Source organism: Epinephelus lanceolatus, chromosome 2 (assembly GCF_041903045.1).
Source record: "Epinephelus lanceolatus isolate andai-2023 chromosome 2, ASM4190304v1, whole genome shotgun sequence".
NCBI lineage: Eukaryota > Metazoa > Chordata > Actinopteri > Perciformes > Serranidae > Epinephelus > Epinephelus lanceolatus.
Window position 1 is genome coordinate 22,599,282 of NC_135735.1, and position 24,289 is coordinate 22,623,570.

At 39.6% G+C, this 24,289-nt stretch overlaps 3 protein-coding genes and 1 long non-coding RNA gene across 5 annotated transcripts; 1 reads left to right on the plus strand and 3 right to left on the minus strand.

The window, feature by feature from the left end:
* Window positions 1–1,034: 1,034 nt before the first annotated feature.
* On the minus strand, window positions 1,035–6,317 carry sdhaf2 (succinate dehydrogenase complex assembly factor 2). Its single transcript, XM_033628966.2, has 4 exons — window positions 6,165–6,317; window positions 4,581–4,804; window positions 3,707–3,816; window positions 1,035–1,686 (listed from the first exon to the last, which is right to left on the minus strand). Exons 1-4 carry the CDS (start codon window positions 6,189–6,191, stop codon window positions 1,556–1,558), a joined length of 492 nt encoding a protein of 163 aa, XP_033484857.2. The 5' UTR covers window positions 6,192–6,317; the 3' UTR covers window positions 1,035–1,555.
* A 21-nt stretch (window positions 6,318–6,338) lies between these two features.
* LOC117258254 (cleavage and polyadenylation specificity factor subunit 7-like) lies at window positions 6,339–14,426 on the plus strand. Its single transcript, XM_033628965.2, has 9 exons — window positions 6,339–7,052; window positions 8,623–8,823; window positions 9,038–9,141; window positions 9,247–9,392; window positions 9,492–9,834; window positions 9,983–10,086; window positions 11,594–11,738; window positions 11,837–12,102; window positions 14,093–14,426. The coding sequence occupies exons 1-8, from the start codon at window positions 6,966–6,968 to the stop codon at window positions 12,096–12,098; spliced, it is 1,392 nt and encodes a 463-aa protein (XP_033484856.2). The 5' UTR covers window positions 6,339–6,965; the 3' UTR covers window positions 12,099–12,102; window positions 14,093–14,426.
* A 355-nt stretch (window positions 14,427–14,781) lies between these two features.
* On the minus strand, window positions 14,782–17,603 carry polr2l (RNA polymerase II, I and III subunit L). Of its 2 annotated transcripts, none has more exons than XM_033628968.2 (3): window positions 17,509–17,603; window positions 16,964–17,068; window positions 14,782–15,064 (listed from the first exon to the last, which is right to left on the minus strand). In XM_033628968.2, the coding sequence occupies exons 2-3, from the start codon at window positions 17,056–17,058 to the stop codon at window positions 14,956–14,958; spliced, it is 204 nt and encodes a 67-aa protein (XP_033484859.1). In that variant the 5' UTR covers window positions 17,059–17,068; window positions 17,509–17,603; the 3' UTR covers window positions 14,782–14,955. The 2 variants fall into 2 exon arrangements, with proteins under 2 accessions (XP_033484859.1, XP_033484858.1); XM_033628967.2 differs by having other exon boundaries at window positions 17,490–17,602.
* A 1,617-nt stretch (window positions 17,604–19,220) lies between these two features.
* Window positions 19,221–22,264, minus strand: LOC117258993 (uncharacterized). Its single transcript, XR_004501796.2, has 2 exons — window positions 22,117–22,264; window positions 19,221–21,372 (listed from the first exon to the last, which is right to left on the minus strand). It is a non-coding gene; the product is annotated as an uncharacterized LOC117258993 (long non-coding RNA).
* Between the last annotated feature and the right edge of the window lie 2,025 nt (window positions 22,265–24,289).

A 24,289-nucleotide genomic window follows, 5' to 3' on the forward strand; every position in this document is an offset into this window, starting at 1 on the left:
TGTACTCATGTACGGTACTGGAGTAAATGTACTTTCCCTTGCTGGTTGAGCTATATGGTGAGACAGATGGTGGAGGAGCAAAGAGCACACAGAGGGGAACCCTTGTGACATCACCTTGGTCTATTTTAGGACAAACTGAGAACATACACATTAAAGGCAGAGATTCCTTCTCAGCATATTTTCCCTTTAAAGTGATGAGAAAAGGAACATACATTGAAATAATACCTAATACCGGGTAAATGTTGCCTTGTTTGTGCAACACCTCGGCCACGGATCATGTGTACATTACGATTCTATGGGCGTACACAAGCAGGCTTGTCATCTGTTTTGAGATTCTGTGCACATCTCCTGGCCGGAGGGCATTTCCCTTCTGCTCTCAGTACAAGGTTCCACTGAACCGACATGACACACAGCCAGGCAAGAAATTTTCCCCACAGCCAACACACACAGATCCAGCGGTGGAGGAGAGAATTTTAACCTTGTTTACATGGCTGAAAGCGAAAATATATGTGCTTTAATTGGAAACTTGGCATGACGGAAAATTTCACTGATGCTTTGCCTCATAAAAACTGTAATAAAAACAAACCGCCTGTTCCGTGGCTGACATCCTTTTCGTCCTCATATGCAGTAATGTGATTTTTTCAGGGATTTTCCCCCTCAGTTATCATCAATAAGGTTCTCAGCATTCATATATATATATATATATATATATATATATATATATATATATATATATGGATATATGTGGCAGCTGTGGACTGATATACTCACATTATATCCTGCATGAAAAATGAGGTATGTGAGATATAATGTGGTTTGCAGGTGAACAATCTGTCACAGAGATACTGAGACCAGCAGGTGTTTCAATTTGATAGTCACTGTAAAAAGGTGATCTGCTTCCATCTGGTGTTCATGTACTGGTACTGCAGGCAACCTTCATTATGCAACAACGCTGTTCACCTCCAGTGTGTTATTTAACCCTCTGGTATGTGGAAATAGTCATGAAAGAAGTACATGTAACACAAGCATCAAACAACAGTAGAGCATCAACATTTATTAAATAACCCATAATGTCTGTAATAGGCACGGTAAAATCATACAACAGAAACCAAAACATGACACTTCAACAAGCTAAGAGTGAATCAATGTTTCTGTTTAACTGTCTTACATAGAAACTGATTATCAGCTTGTACCTTATTTATCAAACCTGGTTCAATCAGTATGCATCTCACACATTCTGCAGTTTAAATGTACAGTCTTGAATCAGAAATTTACAACACAATTAATGTTAAATATTCAGGACACCTTCCTAATGTTGTGTTGCATTAACGTTTGCTCCTTCCACAAATCTTCCTCTCCCTATAATGGCAAAAATATTTCCTAGAGAAGGGCACTAAATATTTTCCATTCCACAATTTTGTTCATCCTCAGTGTGTGTAACTGGAAATACACAGCTGACCTCTGAGGTATTTTTCCAGTGGGTTGTGACACTGATATTTCACCCAGTGCCCCACCTAAAAATGAGTCTCTGAGACGGTTCAAAGGGCCATGGACCTCATTGGCTTTCCTTTTCCAGGTACTCCAAGCTGGGTGCATCTAACCTCTGTTCGTGGTTGTGGTTCTTTGTGAACTCCTTCAGCATATCCATGACCTCTCCTTGGTAAACGTCCGGGGTGGGCTGAGCTTCTGTGAGCAACAAGGAGAGCGGGCTGAATTATGACAGATGGCTAGAGAACAAAGAGCGCACAGAGGGGAGCCTTTCTGACATCACCTTGATCTATTTTAGGACGAGTTGGGAACATAAGAACTGAAAGGCTGACGTCTACTGATTCAACACATTTTGCTCCTGATTATAATTCAGAAAAGACAAACAATACACCTGAACATTTATATTTGTTTCACATTGTAATAATGAGAAAAGACAATAGCATCTCTGCAGAGGACATTAGATTGTTCAGCTTAAAGGTCCAGGGTGCAGGATTTAGGGGGATTTAGTGGCTTCTTGTGGTGAATTCCCGATTAGAATTCATACAGTGATCTTTGGAAAGGAGGTTTTCACTGGGAGCTGAATTATTATCCTGCGCGATTTGGCCATGTTGTAGATGGGCTGCTAGCCCAGCACCTGCTAAAGTGTGTTTACCTTTTTTCTCTGAAAACTTAACATCCAGAGAGGTCTCCTCCTCTCCAAAACAAACTGACTATGATCTGGCATTTGTGATGAAGAGGCTCGGCAGCGAAGGATTGTGCGGGTCTCTGCTTAGCCTAGCTCATATCCCAGCTTGACAGCTTCGCTTCTGCTTCATCGCTCCACGCTGCCTCTGTCGCTTTCTGGCTGGGAAAGGAATCCATGGAGACACTGGTGCTCTAACAAGCTCCGATGGGATGTCATGCCTGGGGTCTTCCTAGTTGAAAATAAAGTTTCTGGGCTTCGAATCGATGGCAAGCAGTTCTCGGCAGCTGTATTTTACACATGCCTGTGCATACGTGGCGCTCAGTAAAAAGTAAACCGCCAGTAAACTAATTAAAGAGCCCTGATATGTAGAGCACTGAGCCCCTGCATGTACATGCGCCACCATGTTGACTGTCCATGTCCACAGTAAGCGCTAAAATGCAAATGATCCTATCTAGAGCCAGTGTTTGGTTTGTCCCTTAAGGGCTACTGTAGAAACATGGCAGACTCCATGGATAAGGACCCCTATGTAGATTAAAACAGCTCATTCTAAGGTAACTAAATCACGACAGTTCTTATTTTTTAGGTGATTGTACACTACAGAAAATATACTTAATATATCATATTCCATTTCTGCTGATATATCCCCCTAAATCCTTCACACTGGACCTTTAAGGTTTCACCTGGTAGTTTTAATGTCTCCTACAAGGCTCATTCCAAACCTCTCAGTGGTTGTGTCAGACTTTTGAAATGCTCTTGTTTATTAATTTCAAGATGGACAGCATTTCAGTTAATAATTTCAGAGTAAAAAAGTATTCATGCAGAATCTGTTTCAGTGAAGTCAGCCTGCCCGCAACAGTTTTTGTTTGTTTTTCCAGAGTGGTGCTGCCAATTGGACGTGTTGACGTTATTCTCACACTGATTCTGTTTTTCAGCTGTTCTACACAACAAAACAGACACATAATTGAATCAAATTAGAGAAAATTAGATGAATAACATGGTAAGTTACACTGGGAGAGCGAACGAGCTCCCAGGATGAAGTCCGAGCCAAAAGGAACGGTAACAAAAAAAAAAAAAACAGTTACAGAACTGATGTTCATTTGTAAGCAGAGCAGTGATTTAATTACTTCAGCATCATCAGCCATGAATGATTGCCAGTTAAAAAACAAGGGTTTTTATAATTATTATACCCACTGGAGTTTTGCACAATTTGTTGTTTTACAGGCTGAATTTAAAATGAGCAAGTCTGATTTCTTTGTCTCTGTTAACACAAAACATCAAGTGAAACCAAATATTTGTTATTTGCCGTTTGTGTAAACATTAATATTGCAAACCTAAAATGTTTTGTTGTCATTAATTATTAAAGTGTTTTGCACTGAGAATCTAAAGTGTATCCAAATTCCTTTTAGTGTCTGAAATGTCTCTTGACTGGAGTCTATCTGTTACCAGCTCTCTAACTAATGATTGTAATGTATTACGTCCACTGTGCTGTGTGACAGGCAGTATCACATGTCTGAGGAGAAACTATTCTCTCACCTGTTGCCCAGTAGTAGATGTCCCAGTCATTGCTTGGTTCATTAATCAGTCGGTCGTACTGCAGCAGCTGGCTCTCAGTCATAGTGTTCAGATACTGCTTTGCAAAAAGGCTGCAGGAGAGATGGAGAAGTCATTTGAGTATTTTCTCTAAATGGAAAGTCATGCTTACTGGTAATTATCTGAGCGGCTGGTGAGTGGACTGCACACAGGGAGCTTCTGATTCTTTGGGTTGCTTCGCGTTGCAACACTGCCTCCTTCTGGTTTCAGTCCCTGTCAGTGTCCTTTTTCTCTATATTTGTTGAATTAGTCCAGTGGCTCCAAAAAGGCAGCCCTCTGCCCTCTGGTGGCCCTCCTCACTACCTCTATACTCTAAAATACTTTGCACAATGATCTCTAATAACCCTCTCTGTATCGTCTTACTACTGTATATTTTCTGCATGATTTAAGTACATCTTTAACTGTCACTACCTGCTGTAACTGCTCACAATGACGAGTAGGATGTTTTCCTATAATAAAAAGTGCACTGTTGATTATTGATTACTATGTATAATTGTCATTGTGCTCATTGTTGCCTGCTCTTTCGTAATTTTACCCCTACTTCTCGCCACCCTTGTCTCGGGTCTCTTGGAGGCCTGCTGCTTATGGTCTGGCACCTGGGTACTACCTTTTTTCATTGTTTTTTAGGAAATTCCTGCACAGGATACTTTTTAAATGAGAAAGTGGACAAAATGTAAAAACTCCTAAAAGGTACAAAAGAAACACACCTGTACTGTACCAATGCTTTTAAGTGTATGAGTAAAGTAAAAGACATCAAAAAACATCACCAATATGGCAGGATGACAGACAGATGAGAGAAATAGTACAGTTTAAGAACCTGAGCAAAATGCAGTTCTCCAACATGCCCCTCTTGCGACTCTCATATAGCAGGCGTCGTTTCTTGATGTCAGTGGGCTCGCCGGGCCTCTCCTCCCAAGGAGGCAAAGGGATCTCAATCAGGTCTCCCCTGGTGTCATCTGGTGAATCTCCACGGTAACCACGAGATGATACCACCCCTGTGACTACTGGTCTCCATGCTGCCCCGCACATCCCTGTCACCAGCTGACAGACAACAAATATTAGTGCTTGAGTGGTACTGCAACATCAAATACATGTGATGGGTCAAAAAAGTCACTAAGCAATCTATTTAAAATCTGTGGAAAGATGCAGTACTATTGTTGAGCGGACAACTTAGCTTTAAAGCTATAAAATGGAGGCTTATAAGTAATGGTAATTAGATGTTTTAGGTACTGTGTTTTACTGTTTTGATTTGTACCTTCTGTTAGTTGGATTTTTCTTTTTCTTTCATGTTTACTGTGACATGACATTCCTCCTCAGTAGGACTTTCTCAGACCTAACGAGTTGTACATATCAATTTAGGTTAATTTCTTTGTATAAACATTTTTGTATACATTCAAGTTTTTTGCTATAATTTTCCCCCTCCATTTCCTTCCAAAGAAACATATATAATATATCCTATCATATGTGGATAAATGTGCATTAGAGCTGCAACTAACAAATATTTCACTGTCGATTAATCTGTTGATTATTTTCTTGATATATTGGTCAGTTGTTTGGTTTATAAAATGTAAGAAAAAGATGAAATATGTCAATCAGTGTTATCTAAAGCCCAAGATGATGACCTTAAAATGTCTTGACAACCCAAAGAACAGTCAGTACTAAAATATAAGAAGGTGGAATCGGAGGATACTGACTTTTAAAAAATTACTCAAACTGATTAATCGATTATGAAATTACTTACAGATTTAATTCATAATAGGCTATACAACTAAATGATATATTGTTGCAGCTCTGCATCTCTGTGTTTCTCTGTGGTATTTTGGGTCCTCTCTGCACTGAATTTTTGCTGTGTTGAAGAGTGTTTATAAGCGAATAAATTGTTTGTGGCTTGGGTGTATTGGGCTGACTGTGCAAAAAAAAGAAAGAAAACAGTGGAATAAAGAAATACCGAGTCAAGAAGCATACATTTACAAAGTACTACCATAACCCCATGCATACATTTAAAATCTGTATTTTTTCTTTTTCCTCTTGTGAGCTTTAATTTAAAAGCACCGAAGAAGAGAGCAGAGCAAAGAAAAGGGGAGTTACGTAACATCTCACGCTGCCCTGTTGTACAACTGTTTACTGCTGGGTTGTACAACTGTCCTCCAGTAGGACACACTTTCTTTTGCTACATCAAAAGACAAAATTGAGCGGTTCACGCTAGCTGTTTAACTACAGCATAAATATAATGTTCCTACATCACAATATTAATTCATACAACATGACTGAAATTAGCCTTATATCCATTCACGAACAGTCAACGGCTAGATCTGTCAGTTAGTCCTGCTGCTGAAACGTTAGCGTTCAACCTCAACCAGCAAACGTAGAAATAAATATTACGTTTACAAAAATGACTCACTCTTTTCGCAAGAACAGAAGACAGCATTTTAATCCTCTTTCTCGTAACGCAGAGAGACTTCTTGGTGAGCTGCTTCTTTCACTGATGTGAATGTCCGACACTAAACACAGGGAGGTTTCACGTCACAGCAGCACTTGCGAAGGGGACCGGATGTAGCAGCGCACATGACGCCATATTGCTAAGGTAACGGCAATGTTTAGCCAGCCACGCAAAACATAAATAGCCCCAACATGGCATACGTAAGGGTTGTTACTTAATTGGTGTATTTTCAGATGTCCTTTATGACCACTGCGACCAAAATTTAAAAGAGGCTTGACTGTAGGAACCTAAAAATATTGTTTGTTGTTGTGAACCGGTAACTTATTCCTGACGCACCTATGTGTTCACGTACCGAACGATTAGCATCATTAGCATTAGCTGATCAAAGAGCGAGCTCGCAACACTCGTATTCACATGTTAACTAATTGTATTGAAAACTTTAAGAATAAATGCATGGTCTGTGATGTGTATTAATGCTTGACGTGTGTCCGCATGTCGTTTTCTCGGTTTACCATCATATTTTGTTTTTGCTAACGGCTGAGTATCATCTTGTAGATGCGAGCGAGCGAAACCTTGGTAAACGTTAGCTAACGTTGGAAACAAGGCGTAACGTTAATAGTAATTCACAAATTCTGTCAGTGCACCTGTTGTCGGTATGCACTGGTAATTTGCAAAGTGTGCATGTGCGAACTTCACTGAAAACTAAAAAAAAAGACGTAACTAGCTGCAGTGCCACCAACTGGATCACCTTAGGCCCACGGGATGGCTGCTGCAGGACCTGCAGCCGGACCAAGTACCTCCAAGCAGGATCTCATAGATCTTTACGGGGACCTCAATCAAAACGAAGAGGTGAGTCTGACGTTTACATATTCTTTTAAGCGCAGCGAATGCATCAGTGAGAGTAGTTCAGGGGTTAAGATGTGAAGTTGTCGGCACAGTGGAGGAGTTAAAAGCATCTTTTCAGGAGTTACTAGCATTTTTTTTTTCAGAATCAGATTTGTTGGCAGTCTTTCTATTCATCAGTGGAAATACCTTTTAATAGAGATTTTAATCTGAGGAGCTCTGTTGCTAGGATAAAGGGGGCAGGTTACACCATGCTTGAGGCTAGGAGGGAGGTACTCAGCTAGAAAAAATAAACGAATTTGTATTTATATTGTGTCTTTATTTTTACTCTATAATGCACGTTTGGTAAACTTTGTACATGTACAGTAGAGTTCTCATGGAGATGGGGAGGGTCATGGTTGAGGAATGATCAAAAGGTGCATGTGTATATGTTGTGTATTTCTGTCACTGTCTCTGTCATAACAGCAGAGCTGTGTTATATTAGGTATGGTGTTATTAAGAGAAGGTCAGACAGTTTTTCTATTTTGTTTATTAAATTTCTGCTTAATTGGCCATGATAATGTGTGCACATCAAGGAATGTGTCTTAATGTACTTGCACAGAAAATAGACATTACAGTTAAAAACGAGGACAACAAATCTATCCGTCTCTCTAATCATATAACAACAAAATGGCGTGTTTGTGTAGATATGGATTTATTAATGTAACAGGTGGCTTTATATACACAGACAAGTTGTATTTGGCAGCATACTTATAGTCATAATGACAGTGATTATATTTACATGGTGAAAAACAGTTTGTATAAACCATAAAAATCTAAGATTTACAGGTACAGTCGAGTACAGAGGATGTTTGGTGTTACTCAGTTGACATTATATGACTAATGTTAACTGTTCATCAGTTTGGAAAGCTGTTTTTGTTTCTGGTTGTTATGGCAGACCGTTTCCTATAATGCCTACCAGAGGGGAGAAGTTTGAACAGTTGTGTCCAGTGTGTGATGGACCTGCAGTGGTGTTACCTGCCCATTTCCTGATTCTGGAAATTAATAAGTCCTAAATGTAGGACAAGCTAAAATGCATCCCAAATGGGGTTTTATGGAGGCCTATAGGTTGATTAACACTCATATTTGCAATCTGAGTTAAACTACAGTCCGTGTTTTCTTATGTGGTTGTTCATAGCTTCAGGTACGATCACACAAATCCATCTTCTTAGAAAAATCTCCATCCTCAGACTTGTTTCAGCATTCAAGCCAGCTGAGGTACAATCAGTGAGACTTTCACCCAGTGTAAAATTATTATTTTACCAGTACTGGCAACCAGTAAGAGTATGTATAAAGTTAATGTTTGGTCATTTACTACTTGGTTTTCCCCAGAGTAGAAGACGCACTGAGTCAAGTAGGATATTTATGCTCTGCCAAATATCTGTAGTATTGGACAATGCCAGAAAATATGGGTATAATCCCATGTCATGCCACGCTCCCTGCAGCTGCAGTGTTTTGTTCAGTGATGCTCTGCACATTGAGACACACAGCATGACAGTATATATGACTTCTTTGTATTTTTTTCTTTCCAACACAGGATTTGGACAGAATTGCTGAAGCAAATGAACTTTTTGATGCTGTTCTGACTGGCTCAGTTGACCGGGATAAGAAAGTCACTACAGATGTGGCACCTCCGAAAACAACAGCAGCTACAGAGGAGGTTAACTCAAAAGTGGTAAACAATAAAGGAAGAAACTCACTGAGGAAACTGTCTTTATATATTGGGAATTTTCCCTGGGTGAGTACCACCGTCTGTATGTTAATGCTGAAAATATTTTTATTGTGTTGTCCAAATCCACTTAGGTTGTTTTATCTATGTGGGCATGCAGAACACTGTGTACATGAAACAGAACAGAGAAAATTGTTCACTTTTCACATTCAAGATCACGAGTAACTGTCTGCCCTCCTGTCACTGCTTCACCCTCTTTTTCGGTACCTGCTACAACCTCCAGTGGACATCCGATAAGGACATCATATGCATGGCTCAAACACTGGGTGTGAGGGACATCATAGAGATTAAATTTGCTGAGAACAAAGTTAACGGCCAGTCAAGAGGGTGAGCGGTTGCAGATCTTGTTCTTGTATTGTATTGTATTGATTTACTTCGATGTCTGAGTGTCGCTGCCCATACACATGTTGTTTCTTCTTCTGTATAACACAGCTTTGCCGAAGTGGTGGTTACCTCAGACGAGTCATTTAAACTACTGTTGGAAAAAATCCCCAAATGTGAGATCAATGGGGAAAGAGTAGACTGTCGTTTTGCCACTCGCCAGAACCTGTCTGTGTTTGAGGACATGGCAAATAAACGTAAGAGCACTATAATCTTCAAACACTATTGAATTTACATGATGTTACAAAATGTTAGTAATACTGTAATCCTTAACTAAATCAATGTGTTTTCTGTAGGTATACCCCTGCGTGTTAACTCCAAAGACTCTAAGGACACCGATCCTTCGAATAAGATTCCCTCATTATTATCACAGGAGTCCAGCCCTCCCCCCATACCTCCTCTTCTTCCATCACATCCACTCGCAAACAGGTTTCCCTCATTACCCAACCCTTACCTTAGTCATCCACCTCCTCCCTTTCCACATATGCCACCAAACATCCCTCCACCCATGCCCCCCCATTTGTACCCTCCTCATCCAGTCCATATTCCCAGCCAACCACCTCCGAGTCTGCATATAAATCCAGCTTTCTTCAATCCAGCACAAGACGGGCACAGCAGCAAAGCTTACAGCCAACAAAAGTGAGAACATACACAGTAATATGTTTATGCATTTAACATACTTGATAAGGTTGTCATGGAAAGTGAATCTTCAAATCATCAAAAGACCAGGATGCAGTGATAATTTGCGGTGATAGTTGAATAATCCTGTCAACAATCTATTTTTCAGACATACACCTCAAAGGACAGATGGAGACTTTGAAGAGCTATTGAACAGAAATAAAGCAGTTGCCAGCAGCGCCATCAGCAAGGCTGTGTCTGGAGCAACAGCTGGTACGTACAGCTGATTAGATTCTGTCAAGAACACAGAACTTAATAAGCCATGTGGACAGAGGACTGGACCCCAGACATATGGGGAGAAAATGAGTTACTCACCCTCTCACTCTTAAAGTGGACTTTGAAATTAAATTGATACCATATTTTTTTAGTATTTTGCTGAGTTAAATCTTATATAAAATTGAAACAAAACATGGTACCTTTACAATGTATAGAATATAATGTAAAGCTTTCTAAACACATCCAAAAGATGCTCAGAAGAAACAGGATGCATCTGTTCTCAATTGTTAGTGTGGCTCTAACAGCTCTGGACACATGGAAATGTTGGAATTAGCAGTGGTTATTGCAATTATATGAAAAAATTCTCGTCTTCGTGCTGCCTGTTGGGTGTTGTGGATAGATAGTTGCCAAGAATGATCCCATTCAAATTAGCCACAAGACAACTTAACAAAATGTGGCAAAGATGGAGTCCAAATACTGACTGAAGTCACTGTAGGTTTGTTCTAGATGTGGAAGATGTAGGCAGTGTGATTGATTAAAATATTTTTCACCTTTATTGATATTTATTTCCAGTCCTTTTGTAGCGTAAGCCCAAATTGATGTGAGTGCTTGACATTTTTGCCTGTACTGTACGTGGGGAATAAATGTCATCCATGTTAAAAAACTTTTTTTAATGAACCTTTAAAGGGATAGTGCACCCAAAAATGAAAATTCAGCCATTATCTACTCACCCATATGCCGAGGGAGGCTCAGGTGAAGTTTTATAGTCCTCACAACACTTGCGGAGATCCAAGGGGAGAGAGGTTAGCAACACAACTCCACCTAATGGAGGCTTACGGCGCCCCAGATTCAAACGTCCAAAAACACATAATTGAAACCACAAAATATCTCCATACTGCTCGTCCGTAGTGATCCAAGTGTCCCGAAGCCCCGACATAAAAAGTTGTTTGGAAAAACGTCATTTGAACTCTGTTTTTAGCCTCATTGTAGCCTGTAGCTCTAACTGCCTCTCTGTGCACCGTGCTCACGTGTGCGCGCTTGCGCGAGACTGTGAGACATGGGCACCGCGTTCATGTGTGTTCACGTGCTTTCGCTGGTCTCGCACGCACACGTGAGCGTGGTGCACAGAGAGGCAGTTAGAATTCAAATGACGTTTTTCCAAACAACTTTTTATGTCAGGGCTTCAGGACACTTGGATCACTACGGACGAGCAGTATGGAGACGTTTTGTGGTTTCAATTATGTGTTTTTGGACGTTTGAATCTGGGGCGCCGTAAGCCTCCATTAGGTGGAGTTGTGTTGCTACCCCCTCTCCCCTTGGATCTCCACAAGTGTTGTGAGGACTCTAAAACTTCACCTGAGCCTCCATTGGCATATGGGTGAGTAGATACTAGCTGAATTTTCATTTTTGGGTGCACTATCCCTTTAATCCTAAGAGCTTTAAAGTTTTTAATTGCTTAATAGCAACTGTGTCTAATATCTAATTTCTCCATTTGCTAATGTAGGAGACTTACGAGTGGCCATGGAGACTCTATTAACCGCCATTGCCATCATTAAGCAGTCCAGAGTGTACGGAGATGAACGCTGCCAAGCCTTGGTCACCTCACTCAAAGACTGTCTAGTCTCTATCCAGGGCAACTACGGCTACAGGTTTGTGTAATTATGCCTCCAAGCAGAAACTGAAGGTGAGGATGTAACAGCATAATCTTTCTTGAGTCAGTGTCACAGAAATACTCACGTCTCTGCAGGAGTGGCAGTCGTTCTGGGGATGACGAAAGAGACCGGGACAGGGGTCGTGACAGAGAGCGAGAGCGAGAGCGTGATAGGGATCGTGACAGAGAAGACTCTTCTGGTTGGGACGGTGTGGGAATGTCTCGGAGACACATAGATCATTCCCGGAGCAGGGACAGGGACAAGGCACGCTCACGGGAACGGCACAGAGATCAAAGAGATCAAAGAGATCAAAGGGATCACAGAGATCACAGAGATCACAGAGACCGATACCGCTAACTTGGTAAGCCTCCCTCTAATTTATATACTCACTTATTAGACCTGTGCTGTATCTATTTTTTCATACCTTCACTGGGGTATATGTTGTATGGTGGTTTTTGTGTTGAAGAAAAAAAATAGGAGAAGAAGAACCTGAGCAGCTGGTGATAGAAGTCATTGTAGCATCTCTGTCATCTCTAGTATACAATGTTGTCTCAGTGCAGTACTTAGCCTACTTACTTGTGGCCCATAGAATAATGAATAGACAGGAAATTAATTAAGCACCACTCCTGGGGGGGACCCGATGACACTTGTTGCTGCCAGGTATACAGACACATCAGTGGGTTACACGGAGATGATGTGCTAATTAATATCATGGTGGTAATAAACTGTTGTATAGTTGGAATTCATCCCAAGATAACGTTATAGGTGGCAATACTCCCAGCCCCAGCACTGGCAGTCGCCATCTTTCTTAGCTCAGCTGCCTGTTAGCTCAGGCGCATGTTCCACCAGCAGAGACTGACCTCTGGTGGCGCTTGTTGTGCACTACAATCCATCGCCTGAATACAGCATTTCCATATCAGTTTAACAGAGAGAGGAGTGTCTGTATTTTTGTCGGTATTGAAAATCCTACCTTCGGGATACTGTAATGACTTAAAACCACCCAAGCCTATTACTTAAACCTACTTTATGTGTATATACTTTTTCATCCATCAGACCCTATCATTATTTGGCGTGTTTTATTATCAGTTCCTCCGTTTGGTTTCTTTCATTCAGCACTATGATACTGAGCTTATATAATTTGAAGTACAGTAATACCACAACAGAAGAGACTGCCCAGCAATTTCTACACATAATGGAAGTTTAATATCAAAGAGTGATATAGTGATGTTGGTTATTGTCTCTCATACATCTTTTAGCTTGTTTGCCTAGCGACGCCAATAATGCATAGTGATATAGTAATAGCAGTTAATGAGTACCAGTCATTTGACCTTCAGTGTAATAGTATTGCTCATAGTCTAAAAAACACCATCATTTTTGTTTATTAATGTCAGACTGCCTGTCAGTACTTTTCACCATGTCTGTGATTGTTTCTGATGCTGTTTATGTGACTGGCTGTGTGTTGTTGAGTCTTATCTCCATATTATTTCCTCTGATATACTTGGGTCTTTCTTGCAAAACAGATTTTTATCTCGAGACCTGATTAAATAAAGATTTTGTGTATATCCATTGTTTCAACAAACATAATGCCTCACATTTTATTTCATTAGGACATCAAGTGGGTAAAATGATCTTGTAATTGTGACTGACTAAATTACAATTATTCTGTGCTCAGTGTCATTAACATTTTTTTCAAGTGTGCACTTCTGGCCAAAGAATAGTTTTAGTCTAAGACTTGTTTTGGGCATGGGATTAATTTCAATAAAGCTTCCGTATTCCTCCCTATGTTAATTTATATGGCTTAAAGAGTGCTGATCACTGGGTTTATTTTAAGGTTTAAAGCTGTTTTGAGCTGATAAACCGTTAAAAGAACTACAAGCCTTTGGTTCCTAGTGCTAATTCAACACCCCCAAAACCTTTTTGACAGATTACGGTTCATGAAGTGAAGGTCAGCGAAGTGGTTATTTTTAGTACAACGTTCTTACTGTGCAATGACCTGTTAAAAGTCTACAACCCATTATGTCACCAGACTCTTGATACATAACCATCACATATTCAGCCTTCATGTCAGTATGGGTCCATGAATAGACCTAATGTGGCTTTTAACTCAATGACATATGCATTATAATTTGAAGAGTGATATGTCAAAGATTTGCTGTCAAAACAAAGGTTTATAGCCGTCTATAGCTTCATTAATTGCAGTATTTGGCAACTGTCACCACATAGTACTGCGTTTGTAAGGACAATTAACCCACATCCTCTCACAGGCTTTTGTTTTATCAAGCTGTCCGCTAATACGGTCCATATTTCATGTGTAAATATGGCTTTGAAACTCTGTTTTTTTTTCTCCCCAGACTGATGGAGTGTTTAAGTGTGAAGACAAGTGAAGATGGGACTTTTGTTTTTGCACCAAGTTGCATAAAATCTGGGGGAATCTAAGGTGAGACAGAAGATGCATCTCCAAAAGTCTGAAATGTACTTTTTTTTTTGTTCACCAGTCGTTTGTACATACTGGGACTTTTACCTGTTTTAAGAAAAATGTGGTTGTAGATTTGTTGGTGGGACGTCAGATTCCAATGTGTGCATGCATAGGAACACCTCTTAATAATAACTTAAGAAAAACAGTGTAACAGTTTATTCACTTTCTTTTGTATTAAATCTGCAGATTAAAAACACATTCCCTGAAAATATAATTGCTGTGTTTTCATTTAGGAATTTACGCTGTATTACATTTGGACACATCTGTTCACTGAGAACCAGAAATCAGCTAATAATTACCTATATTTGTGTTTTCCTATCTCAAAGCAGTGAAAATACCTTTGCAACATGATGCTTTTATTGCTACTGATTGCTACACATTCCAAGGTAGTGAATCACATGCACTGCAATACGTTTTGTTGTTTACCCAAATTTACTAAAGGTCTGAATTTGGTATCTTGAATTATGAGAAATTAAATGAAATTACAAGTGTGAGAACTCATTCACCTTACAGTTCTGGTGAAAAGATTGTGGTTATTGGATACAACAGTAATACTGGTAACTATGTCATTCAACAGCTTTATTTAGAAAAAAAAATGCATTATCAAATAGGTGCACAAATGACTGTTCCAAAAGTCACCCCTGTAGTTGCCATCTGTTGTCACATAACATAACATGAATCTGTCCATGCCCCAAGCCCCATAATGTCCTTGCCGCTCTTGAAGACAGCCAGTTGCAATTACTTCTCCAGTGGAGCATAATTCAACAATTTCTCAATAAGATCCACATGAGAAAGGAGCATCCTCCGACAGCAGTATCTCTTCAGGCCCAGGGCATCAAGGGCATCACTTAAGAGGGAGAGAGGAAGTAATGTTAGTCCTAATGCACGGCACACAGATGACTGAATGAATAAGTAAAGTAAATGGACATTACTGCAGACTATAGTAACGATAGCTGCGCAAATGGCCTCAGGTAATTGCTATTATTCACTCCATCATCAACCTGTGTATAGACCTCTTGAAACCTTGGAGGAAATGAGCATAGCCTGTGACAACTGAATAGGCTAAGAGGTTTTGATGTGGTGTACCACTACTTGACTACTTCTAGAAAATTCTTTTTGCACAGCTGCTCCCATGCATGTTGCATATGTACATTTTGGGTGTTTTTACTTGAAGGTCCAGTGTATAGGATTCAGGGGCATCTCTTGGCAAATATATATGATATTCACAACTACGTTTTCATTAGTGTATAATTACCTGAAAATAATACTTTAATAATAATACTTTTCGTTACTTTAGAAAGGGCTATTCATATCCACAAACAGAGCAGGTCCTCCTCCACAGACTCCACCATGTTTTTTCTAGAGATGTACCGATACCACTTTTTCCTTCCCAATATCGATTTCGATCCCTGAACCGAGTACTGATCCGATACCAGCGCGTAAAAAAATGGATGGGATATGAATTGTTGTATGTCTCAACTCCTAAAACTCTATGTAAAATATTAAGAAATAAATACATAATAGTAGAATGAATGCCATAAAACTTTTTTATCATTAATATCCAGTGTTGATACAGATCAAGACACAGGTTAAAGTGCAGCCACACAATTCGGTAAAAAAGACATTTTAAATGCTACAGTAGAATGCTTTTTAAACTCCGCTTGGTTTCCGTTTCGTTTGCCTGCAGCATGTGAATGCGTAATGACGTGAGGCATTACATGGTACTGGATTGGTCATAGGCTGTACTCGCGATACCGCATTTTAGGCAGTATCGGAGGCATTTCCAATACTGGGATCCGTATCGGTACAACTCTAGTTTTTTCTATGGTAGCCCAGATCAGCTGAACCAAACACTGTTTTTCAGATAGGGCCGGCCAGCATAGTTCTCCTACACGCTTGACACACGAGAGTGGTTTCAGGTCTGCAACCTCATCGCTAGAAACCACTAAATCCTACACAGTACACCTTTTAAAGGAGCAGTGTTTAAGATTAAGGGGGATTTACTGGCATCTAGCAATGAGGATAGCATATTCCAACCAGCTGAAACTTAATCCAGTTAGAATACCTTTAATGATCATCTTCAGGAGGTTTTAAAATCAGGAGCAGAATTACTCGCAGGTTTCTCTATCTCCACAGACAAAATGAACCAGTAGAAACACTGAATAAAGCAGTTTCACCATAAAAAAACAAACTAACAAAGGGACTGCTAACTTTAGTGGCTGATGTAAAAACATGAATGGCCCTATCTAGAGCCAGTGTTTCATTTGTCTGTTCTGGGCTACTGTAGAAACATAGTGCATCATGGAGATCTCTGGACAAGGACCTGCTCCCTATGTAGATATAAACGGCTCATTCTAAGGTAAGGTAAGGTAGGTGGGGGCGGCAGTAGCTCAGTCCATAGGGACCTGGGTTGGGAACCGGAGGGTCGCCTATTTGATTCCCTGTCTCACCCTGACATCTCTCCACTTTGTGCATGTATAGGTCCTGTTTGTGCATGTGTGTGTCTTTCGGACCTGTGTGTAATTGACAATTTCCCCTCAGGGGAATTAATAAAGTAAATAAACTTAAATACATAGCACCTCTTATTTTCAAGTTATTATTTACTTATAACACATTATAATCCATTTCTGCCAATATATCCCCTAAATCCTACACAATGAACCTGTAAGTAATATGCAGCCATAGACCACTATAACTGCCCACCTTTGGAGATACAGTGACAGAAACCAGCAGGTATGTATCTCACCCTTCAGTATACTCGGCTTGAAGTAGACCGAGGTATGCTTCCCACTTGTTACCCACGATCTTCCCACAGGTGAAGCACCGGACAGGGATAATCATTGTGAGACACCTGGGGACAGAGGCACATCACAGTTTTAACACTCATACCTGGGAATAAACTGTAATGCTAGTTAGATTGCTACGCAGCTAGCATCAAACAGCTAGTTAATGTTAACTAAGCCATTTCCGTTTATACTGACGTTAACATAAGTTTTTGTCTCTGAACAATTACACTGGGCCGAGAGGTGTTTATCTTGATGCTGCTTGTCCCAGTCAGTTGGCAAATTAAGGTGTAATGTTAGCTAAGCTCAGTAAATAGGTTTAAGCTAGCCCACAGACTGCAGCCACGCGACTAGCACAACAGTAAACTGTTAGCTAACATTAGCCGCCAATAATATGTTAGGAACATTTAACGATGGTTAGTTATTTATCAGTCAAAACTAATTTTAAAGAATGTCAAAATTTCACAATGTAAAGAAATATTTACTCACCGTCAACAATTTATATTACCTAAAGCTCAATGTTAAGTTATTCTGATAGAAAGTGCTGGTAGCTTCGAGCTTCCCTCGTTCTCTACAGTCGCAACAACATTACCGCTTCCGGCCTGGATCTTTCAGAATAAAAGAGCAACTTCCACAAAGGTAAACTTGAACAGTTTATTAGATTTGTGTGGACAAAAAATGTTTGACATAGAATAACACAGACCATTTCAAGAGCACAACAAACTACAGCTTTTAAATGACTCATAGATTTTACTCAACTCCCTAACACAGCATGAACACAAACTGATCAAATTTAGAAAAATGAAAGCTTATGTGGCAGGTTGTTGGATTAGACTGCATTACTTTGAACCAGGGGTACCTAACAGAATGGCAACTGGGTGTAAATTCAGCACAAAAACCCCAGTTAGTAGCCCAGCACTGCCTCTCTGTAACTGTGTATGACAAACTGCAGATGGCCCAAAACAAACCATCCTACCATTCTGTGCAGTGGTGTTTTTACTCATTTTGACTGGACAGATCTCAGAACTGCAGCCAGTAAAGTACAGATAGTACATGCTTTATTGAAATCTATGGACTTTTGTGAGTTTTGTTGCACCTGTTGTGGCAAGTCTCAGTCTGCATCTTTATGATTTTTTGTGTGTTCTTTTAGTGACCCTGCTCCCAACACACTTCACACAGCCTCTACCTGAGTAGAGGTTTAATCAGGCAGAATAAATAAATATTCTTTTGGGCAGAGCGCAGAAGTCTGATAACTGTCTGTTGTAAGCCAGTCTAGAGATCGAGAGTAAAAGTAACCACAACATCACACATTGGGACCAAACACATAAATATTTTAGTAGTAGTAGTATTCCTCAAATGAGTGCTGATGAATGATATTTTATGACTGAACTCTAAACGTAGTCAAAGATACGGTAAATATATAGGTATTGTCAAACTGCTTTGTTTGAGTGTTAATGAGCATAAAAGATTTAACTTGACAGTGGGTGTATTTTCCAGATGAGCTGCTGTTTTTAAATGCAATTTCTGTGCCTCAAAATTGTGAACTTAGAAGCATTTTCGAAAAACAACCTCAAGTTTTGAGAATAGTGCTTTTTGTTCATGTAACTCCTAGTTTGAAGAAAGGTATTCGCATATCCAACTGTCTCAGATGGAGGTGCATTGGAAAATATCACTTGAGCCTTTGAACAGAAAATCCCACACACTACTTTTGCTCAGCATCACAACTTATTGTTAACACTAACATTTTTGTCCTCCTGGTTGAACACTCTTGACGAAGCTCAGGAGGGCTGAAATGCTGAGCAAGAGCAGTGTACAGGATTTTCTGTTCAAAGGTTCATGTAACTCAAAAACCTATAGAAGTGCCATAGTAACACTTCATAAAATTTTAAAACTGAAAATCACCAAATCTTGGACTTTGTATTTCAAAATTGGAAATGTAGATGGGAACAAGAGACATTTAGCATATATCACAGAATTCATAAATTAAAGTGAAGATTTAGTAGGGTAAAATTAATATGAGGACAGAAAAGGGGTGCTCCAGCATGCTAATACACAAAAAGTATGGGTATTATGTTGTCTCGACAGTACAAATTAATTGCTCAACTCAAATGAATGATCACTTTAATTAAAAGACAATTTCACCTTTAATAATTTTATAAAGCTGAAGGCCTGTGTTCTCCCATATTCCAAATAATTGCAAATAATGAAATACTCACTTGGGCTGGTTCACTGTCTTTAATAAAGGTTGGATAACGACCTCTTTCTTTTTTACATTTAGGTGTTTGGGAGCAGAGGGGAGTGTGCATAAGGAATATATGTTAGAAATATATCAAAAATATATCATAACCATCGTTATCATCCGTACAGTCACCATGAAAAACATCATCATTCCCATCATCATCATCACCTGTAACATCACCATCAGTGCCATCGCTGACATCATCATCATCAACACTATTATCACACCATCATTTATGTAATTTAACTTGCTACAGCACATGTGCTAAATGAGGAGTCCTATCTGAATTATTGCATTTATACGCTGTTGAAATTATGAAAATAGGATTTCTCTTTTTTTGGTACACTGTATTGTACAATGTAAGGTGAAGTTTGTTTTGGTGTTGGCATACCATCTTTTGGATGTGTTTGGGGTGTGGACTTGTGGTGAATGAGGCATGTTCTTACAATATTTTTGGCCGGTAATGTGTCATGAAATTAGTACGTACCCTTACAACTGAATTCAAACAATGGTGTGTATCAGAACTGTCTTTCTGCTATCTACTTATGCAACAGGAACGTCCCCACAAGCTTTACAGATGAGTGGACACAAGTGTGTACAGCTGTACAGGTGAGTGTTTGTTGCAATAAAACTGTGAATGCTTGACTTTTTTCCCCCTGTTGAGTAACCTATGCAACAGAAGTTCATCTACACCCAGCTTTCAGTGCAGTAGCAACCTATAGGCGGCTTAAATTTTTTCCTAAAGCCACATAAGGGGAGCACAGTGAAGACATAATGTTTTGGACGCAGGCTTTAAACCTGATAATGCAACACTAATGGCCATCCAGCCTGCTACAGCTAATTATCTACCATAAGATGTAAACAGGTTGAACCAGCACGACAGTGGATGTTGTGTGAGACATGAAAGGTTATTGATTTGTGACATCATTTGACAGTAACATAAACTCGTTCTTATTCTACAGCAAGAGGTAACTTCACTACAATTCTCTGACACACACTGTACATGTTTTATCTCCTACAGTCTCCTACATCCCATTCCTAAACCACTGCATGCTTATATTTTCTGTCACAGAAAAAGTTGCTTTTGTGAAATTGCACTGTGCCCTTCTCTATTTGGCTTTTTTTGGGGGGTATGCAGGGATTCATTGTCTCTGAACTGATCCCTCTACTCAGGCATTGATTTAGCCACAGCATGTGCAATACATCACAATGTATATTTCCATCTGTTTTCAGGCATACTCTTTCAATTGTCCTATTTAAAAGTAAAATAAAACCTGGAACAACTCTGATAGCCAGAGTTATAAGTTTCAACATTATGAATAGAGTTTTTCATGATCTTTTTAGCAAAGTGAACCAAGCTGATTTCCGGTGCAAGAATGTACAAATATTGCAAGTACATGTCAATATTTGTGCAAACTGGATTAAACAAGATAAAGCAGTTGAATAAGCTTTAGAGAGTTCAAACTTTTTAGCTCAGTACAGTGTGTCTTTTTTTTTTTTTTTTTTTTTTGAAGGAACTGATTATTACAGTTCAGATGCAGTATTGAAGCAACTTCATGCATATATTATGTGTAATTACACTCCATATACAGCCGTTATCAAAACTTGAATGGTTTGATTTTCTACATGTGAAAGCAGGCCAAAAGAAAACTCAAAACATAAGATGCACAGTGGCTCCCCATCCCCCGTTTGTACCGTATAGTCTATGAACCACTCAGCAACAACGCTCTAACTCATCAACCGATACATACTTTAATTTGAGATAATGATTTGGTTTTCTTAATTTCTCCTCGCCAGTAGCAACACTCCCAGCAAGATGGCTCCTGCAGCAATAACAGCACCACCGATGAGAAAGGGCTTCAGGTGCTCGAGAGAGTCTGTGCCAGAGGCCGCAGCCTCGTCAGCTGCTCCTTCAGCCTCTGCTGCCCCATCCTGGGGAGGAGGATGCTCGGGCTCAGGTGCTGCAGGGGCAGGGTCGGCCTTGCGTGGGGCAGGCGGCTCCTTCTTCTCTGCTTTAGTTGCTGCCTTGGGTGCTGGAGCCCCGGACTTGGCCTTGGCTTCCATGGACTCAGGGACAGAGAGGTGTGGTCTGGTCAGGAGGAGTCTTTATAAGGGCAGCTCTGTGCTGCTTCACTGGAGGAAACACAGCAAACAAACACAGCCAGATTATCCCTCTAAATTAGGCTCAGACATCATGTTATCTGCTCTGCTGAATGTAGAGACGCTGACATATGAAAGAGCCCTTGAGATCTGTGTAGTCACTGTACGGCGCTGAAGCTATCATGTGGTGGTGGGGCCTTAAATGTGACCTTGGAAAAAGATGACATTGATGGGAGCACGCTGATGCTCAGAGGACAGGGAATAGTTTATTTTGGTCACAGCAGCTGTGACATAATCGTCCACTGAGAAAATACAGCAATGTTACGGCAGCTTCCTGTGTAAAGCTTTTTTCATGGGAAAATCAGGTTTGTAATGGAAGCAGAGGGAATGGTACTGCAGCGGCACAGATTACTCAGAGTCAAGGACTGAATCTCTATTTCTGTGGCACTGACAAGAGCCTGATCCAGATGCAATAATGTCTGGATTTAATCTCCTCTCGTCTTGCTCTCTGTTTTCTCTCTATAAAACTGCATGAGTCATGTGTTCTATAAATGGAGGACAAGATGGAGGAAAGAAATAAGGACTACAGTGACTGCGAAGCAATCAGTGTAATGCAAATGAGGGGGGAAAATGAAGACGAGTAAACAAGTGTGAAATTGAATTAACGCATCATAGCAGCTGGCACCTCACAGAATGTAGGCTGGACACATATTTACAAAAATGCCTCCTATTAAATCCTACAGTGATGTCATGAGAGGAAATATGGACGTTACGTACCTCTCCAGCAGCTCGGTAGAGATTACAAGAAACAGATGGATGAGGAACTGCAGCAGTCTCTGGATCTGAGAATGTCCTTAATATAAGAAAATGAGAGAAAGCGGAGAGATGGAGGACACTGAAAGCAGGAGGGAGGAGAATGTGAGAGGGAGAGGAGGAGAGACTGGGATGTACCATCTAGTCCTCAATAACAGGGGGAGTCTATTTTGTTATCACATCCTGGGTTATAGAGCCTTTTTAATGAAGAATATTCTTAATCAAGTGAGTTTTTGTGGCTACATTGAGGGTTATTTCAAGATAGCGAATCTTAGTGTTGGATTATTTCAACATTTATCAATACATGTTGCAAATAGGATCATGTGAAAATGATTTTGTCGGGTTGTTTTTGAGATACAATACAGTAGGAGTTCATTATTAATTCAGTAACTTAAGTTAAACTCCTGACTTTCACCTTTGGGTTTACTTGAGGGTTTTATGTTGACAGTGATACTGTTTTTATACACAGTCCCCATATTTTCTGACAGAGCAAGAGCAGATAAACACCTTCCAAATTAAGGCAGACAATCAGAGCTTTAGTCTCATTGTTTCATATCAAAGACAGTGTGCTGTAACATATAATACAGTGTGCATTGTGTAGATAATAACTATATTAATTGCAAATTAATTCATCTAATACTATCTTTAATACACTCTGATGGAGTGTCAAATATAAAGTAAAAGACATTCAGACAGAATTATACAGCACCACAAGAGGTCACAAATGCTACAAGAACAAATCATTTTTATGACATTTGTTCCCCGCAGAGTTAAACTGCTGTAAAGGCTTTTTTTCTGTATTTTCATTGGCCCCACCACCCTGCCCTAGTGACACCCCTCAGCATCATCTTCTCTCAGTTCCCATAAGATGGTTGGGGACTTAATCATCTTATTAAGAAATGAGTCATGCAGCTTTTGAAAGGGGAGTCACCCTACATCACGTTTTCCCTGTCTATACATGTATTATATATCAAAGGGAAATGTTACTTTGCAAATATGCAGAGTGAATTCTGTTGCAATTATCAGTGCAACAACACACAGCTTTGAGTCTATTTGCAGACGGAGATGAGCCACATAACCAGGAGACCTGAGGTCAGCAGTATGTGTGAGAGTGAGAAGTGCCTGTGACTGGACGAAGAAGTGCTTTCATGAGGGTTTGCCTCTTTTATTATTTTTCTTAATAAAGTGTTGGCACATCTTCCGACTGTTGGCCTGCATTTTTGACAGATGACAGTATGAGTATATTTTATGACGTTTGCTAATCCACGCCCAGTGTACGTACATCCAGGAAAGATTGTAGTGTGTCAAGATAGTAATCGGTGCAGTAGGGAGCTGTTGGTGAAATGCGTACTGGGTGACGTAAAAGACACCATCGTTCACAACGCTGATGAGAGAAGTTTGCTTGGTTAATAAATAAATAAATAAATAAATTATAATAATTAAAAAAAATCTGCCAGTCTCCATTCACTCTCTATATAGAGGAATATCTTCTCATCAAATATGTATTTGAAATATCCGTTTATGTTTTCTATGTAAATTATTAACATAGGCACAATATGATGTTGAAATAAAATCTACGCCCTTGAATATAGGAAAGAACTAGAAACAAAACGTAAAATTATGATACCACACGTTCACTAAAAACATTTTTGCAATAATGAAAAGATAGCCCATCTGTAGGATATAAGCCAAGAATACTAGTTACCCTGTTAAAAATTATAATAAGTAGCTGACTTTATGTTTTCATTACTTCAGTAAAATATTTAATTATTACATTTGATTACTCTTTAATTATTTCTCTAGCAAATGTTTTAAACTGTGTGATAAAGCTGAAACGTCCTAGAAAAACATAAGTGCATAGATGTTGCACTCAAATTAGCTTTGCTGACATGCATTGCCCAGAAATATACCACAAGAAGGCAATAAGATGCAGAGCAACAGAATGAATGTTATATTCTACATATAAGGTTCTGACAAAAAAAAAAAATATGGGATGTAACCCATTGTAATTACCAATATTTTGTAATTTAAGTGCATATGTTTTTCTCAGTAACTGCAACTGGTTACAATTACATTTATTTTGTAATTTAATTTCATAAATTCAGTACATGTAATCCCCCAGTACTCCCCAACACTG

What these genes read in the sequence shown, in the direction of transcription:
- polr2l (XM_033628968.2), bottom strand. Translation starts at nt 17,058, where the DNA reads ATGATTATCCCTGTCCGGTGCTTCACCTGTGGGAAGATCGTGGGTAAC. An exon ending in CAAGCCGAGTATACTGAAGG is followed by an intron (nt 15,065 to 16,963) that starts GTGAGATACATA and finishes CTCCCTCTTAAG; the next exon opens with TGATGCCCTTGATGCCCTGG.
- sdhaf2 (XM_033628966.2), bottom strand. Translation starts at nt 6,191, where the DNA reads ATGCTGTCTTCTGTTCTTGCGAAAAGA. An exon ending in CTTCTGTTCTTGCGAAAAGA is followed by an intron (nt 4,805 to 6,164) that starts GTGAGTCATTTT and finishes GTTGTCTGTCAG; the next exon opens with CTGGTGACAGGGATGTGCGG. An exon ending in GAGAACTGCATTTTGCTCAG is followed by an intron (nt 3,817 to 4,580) that starts GTTCTTAAACTG and finishes TCTCTCCTGCAG; the next exon opens with CCTTTTTGCAAAGCAGTATC.
- LOC117258254 (XM_033628965.2), top strand. Translation starts at nt 6,966, where the DNA reads ATGGCTGCTGCAGGACCTGCAGCCGGACCAAGTACCTCCAAGCAGGAT. An exon ending in ACCTCAATCAAAACGAAGAG is followed by an intron (nt 7,053 to 8,622) that starts GTGAGTCTGACG and finishes TTTCCAACACAG; the next exon opens with GATTTGGACAGAATTGCTGA. An exon ending in CAGGGCAACTACGGCTACAG is followed by an intron (nt 11,739 to 11,836) that starts GTTTGTGTAATT and finishes ACGTCTCTGCAG; the next exon opens with GAGTGGCAGTCGTTCTGGGG.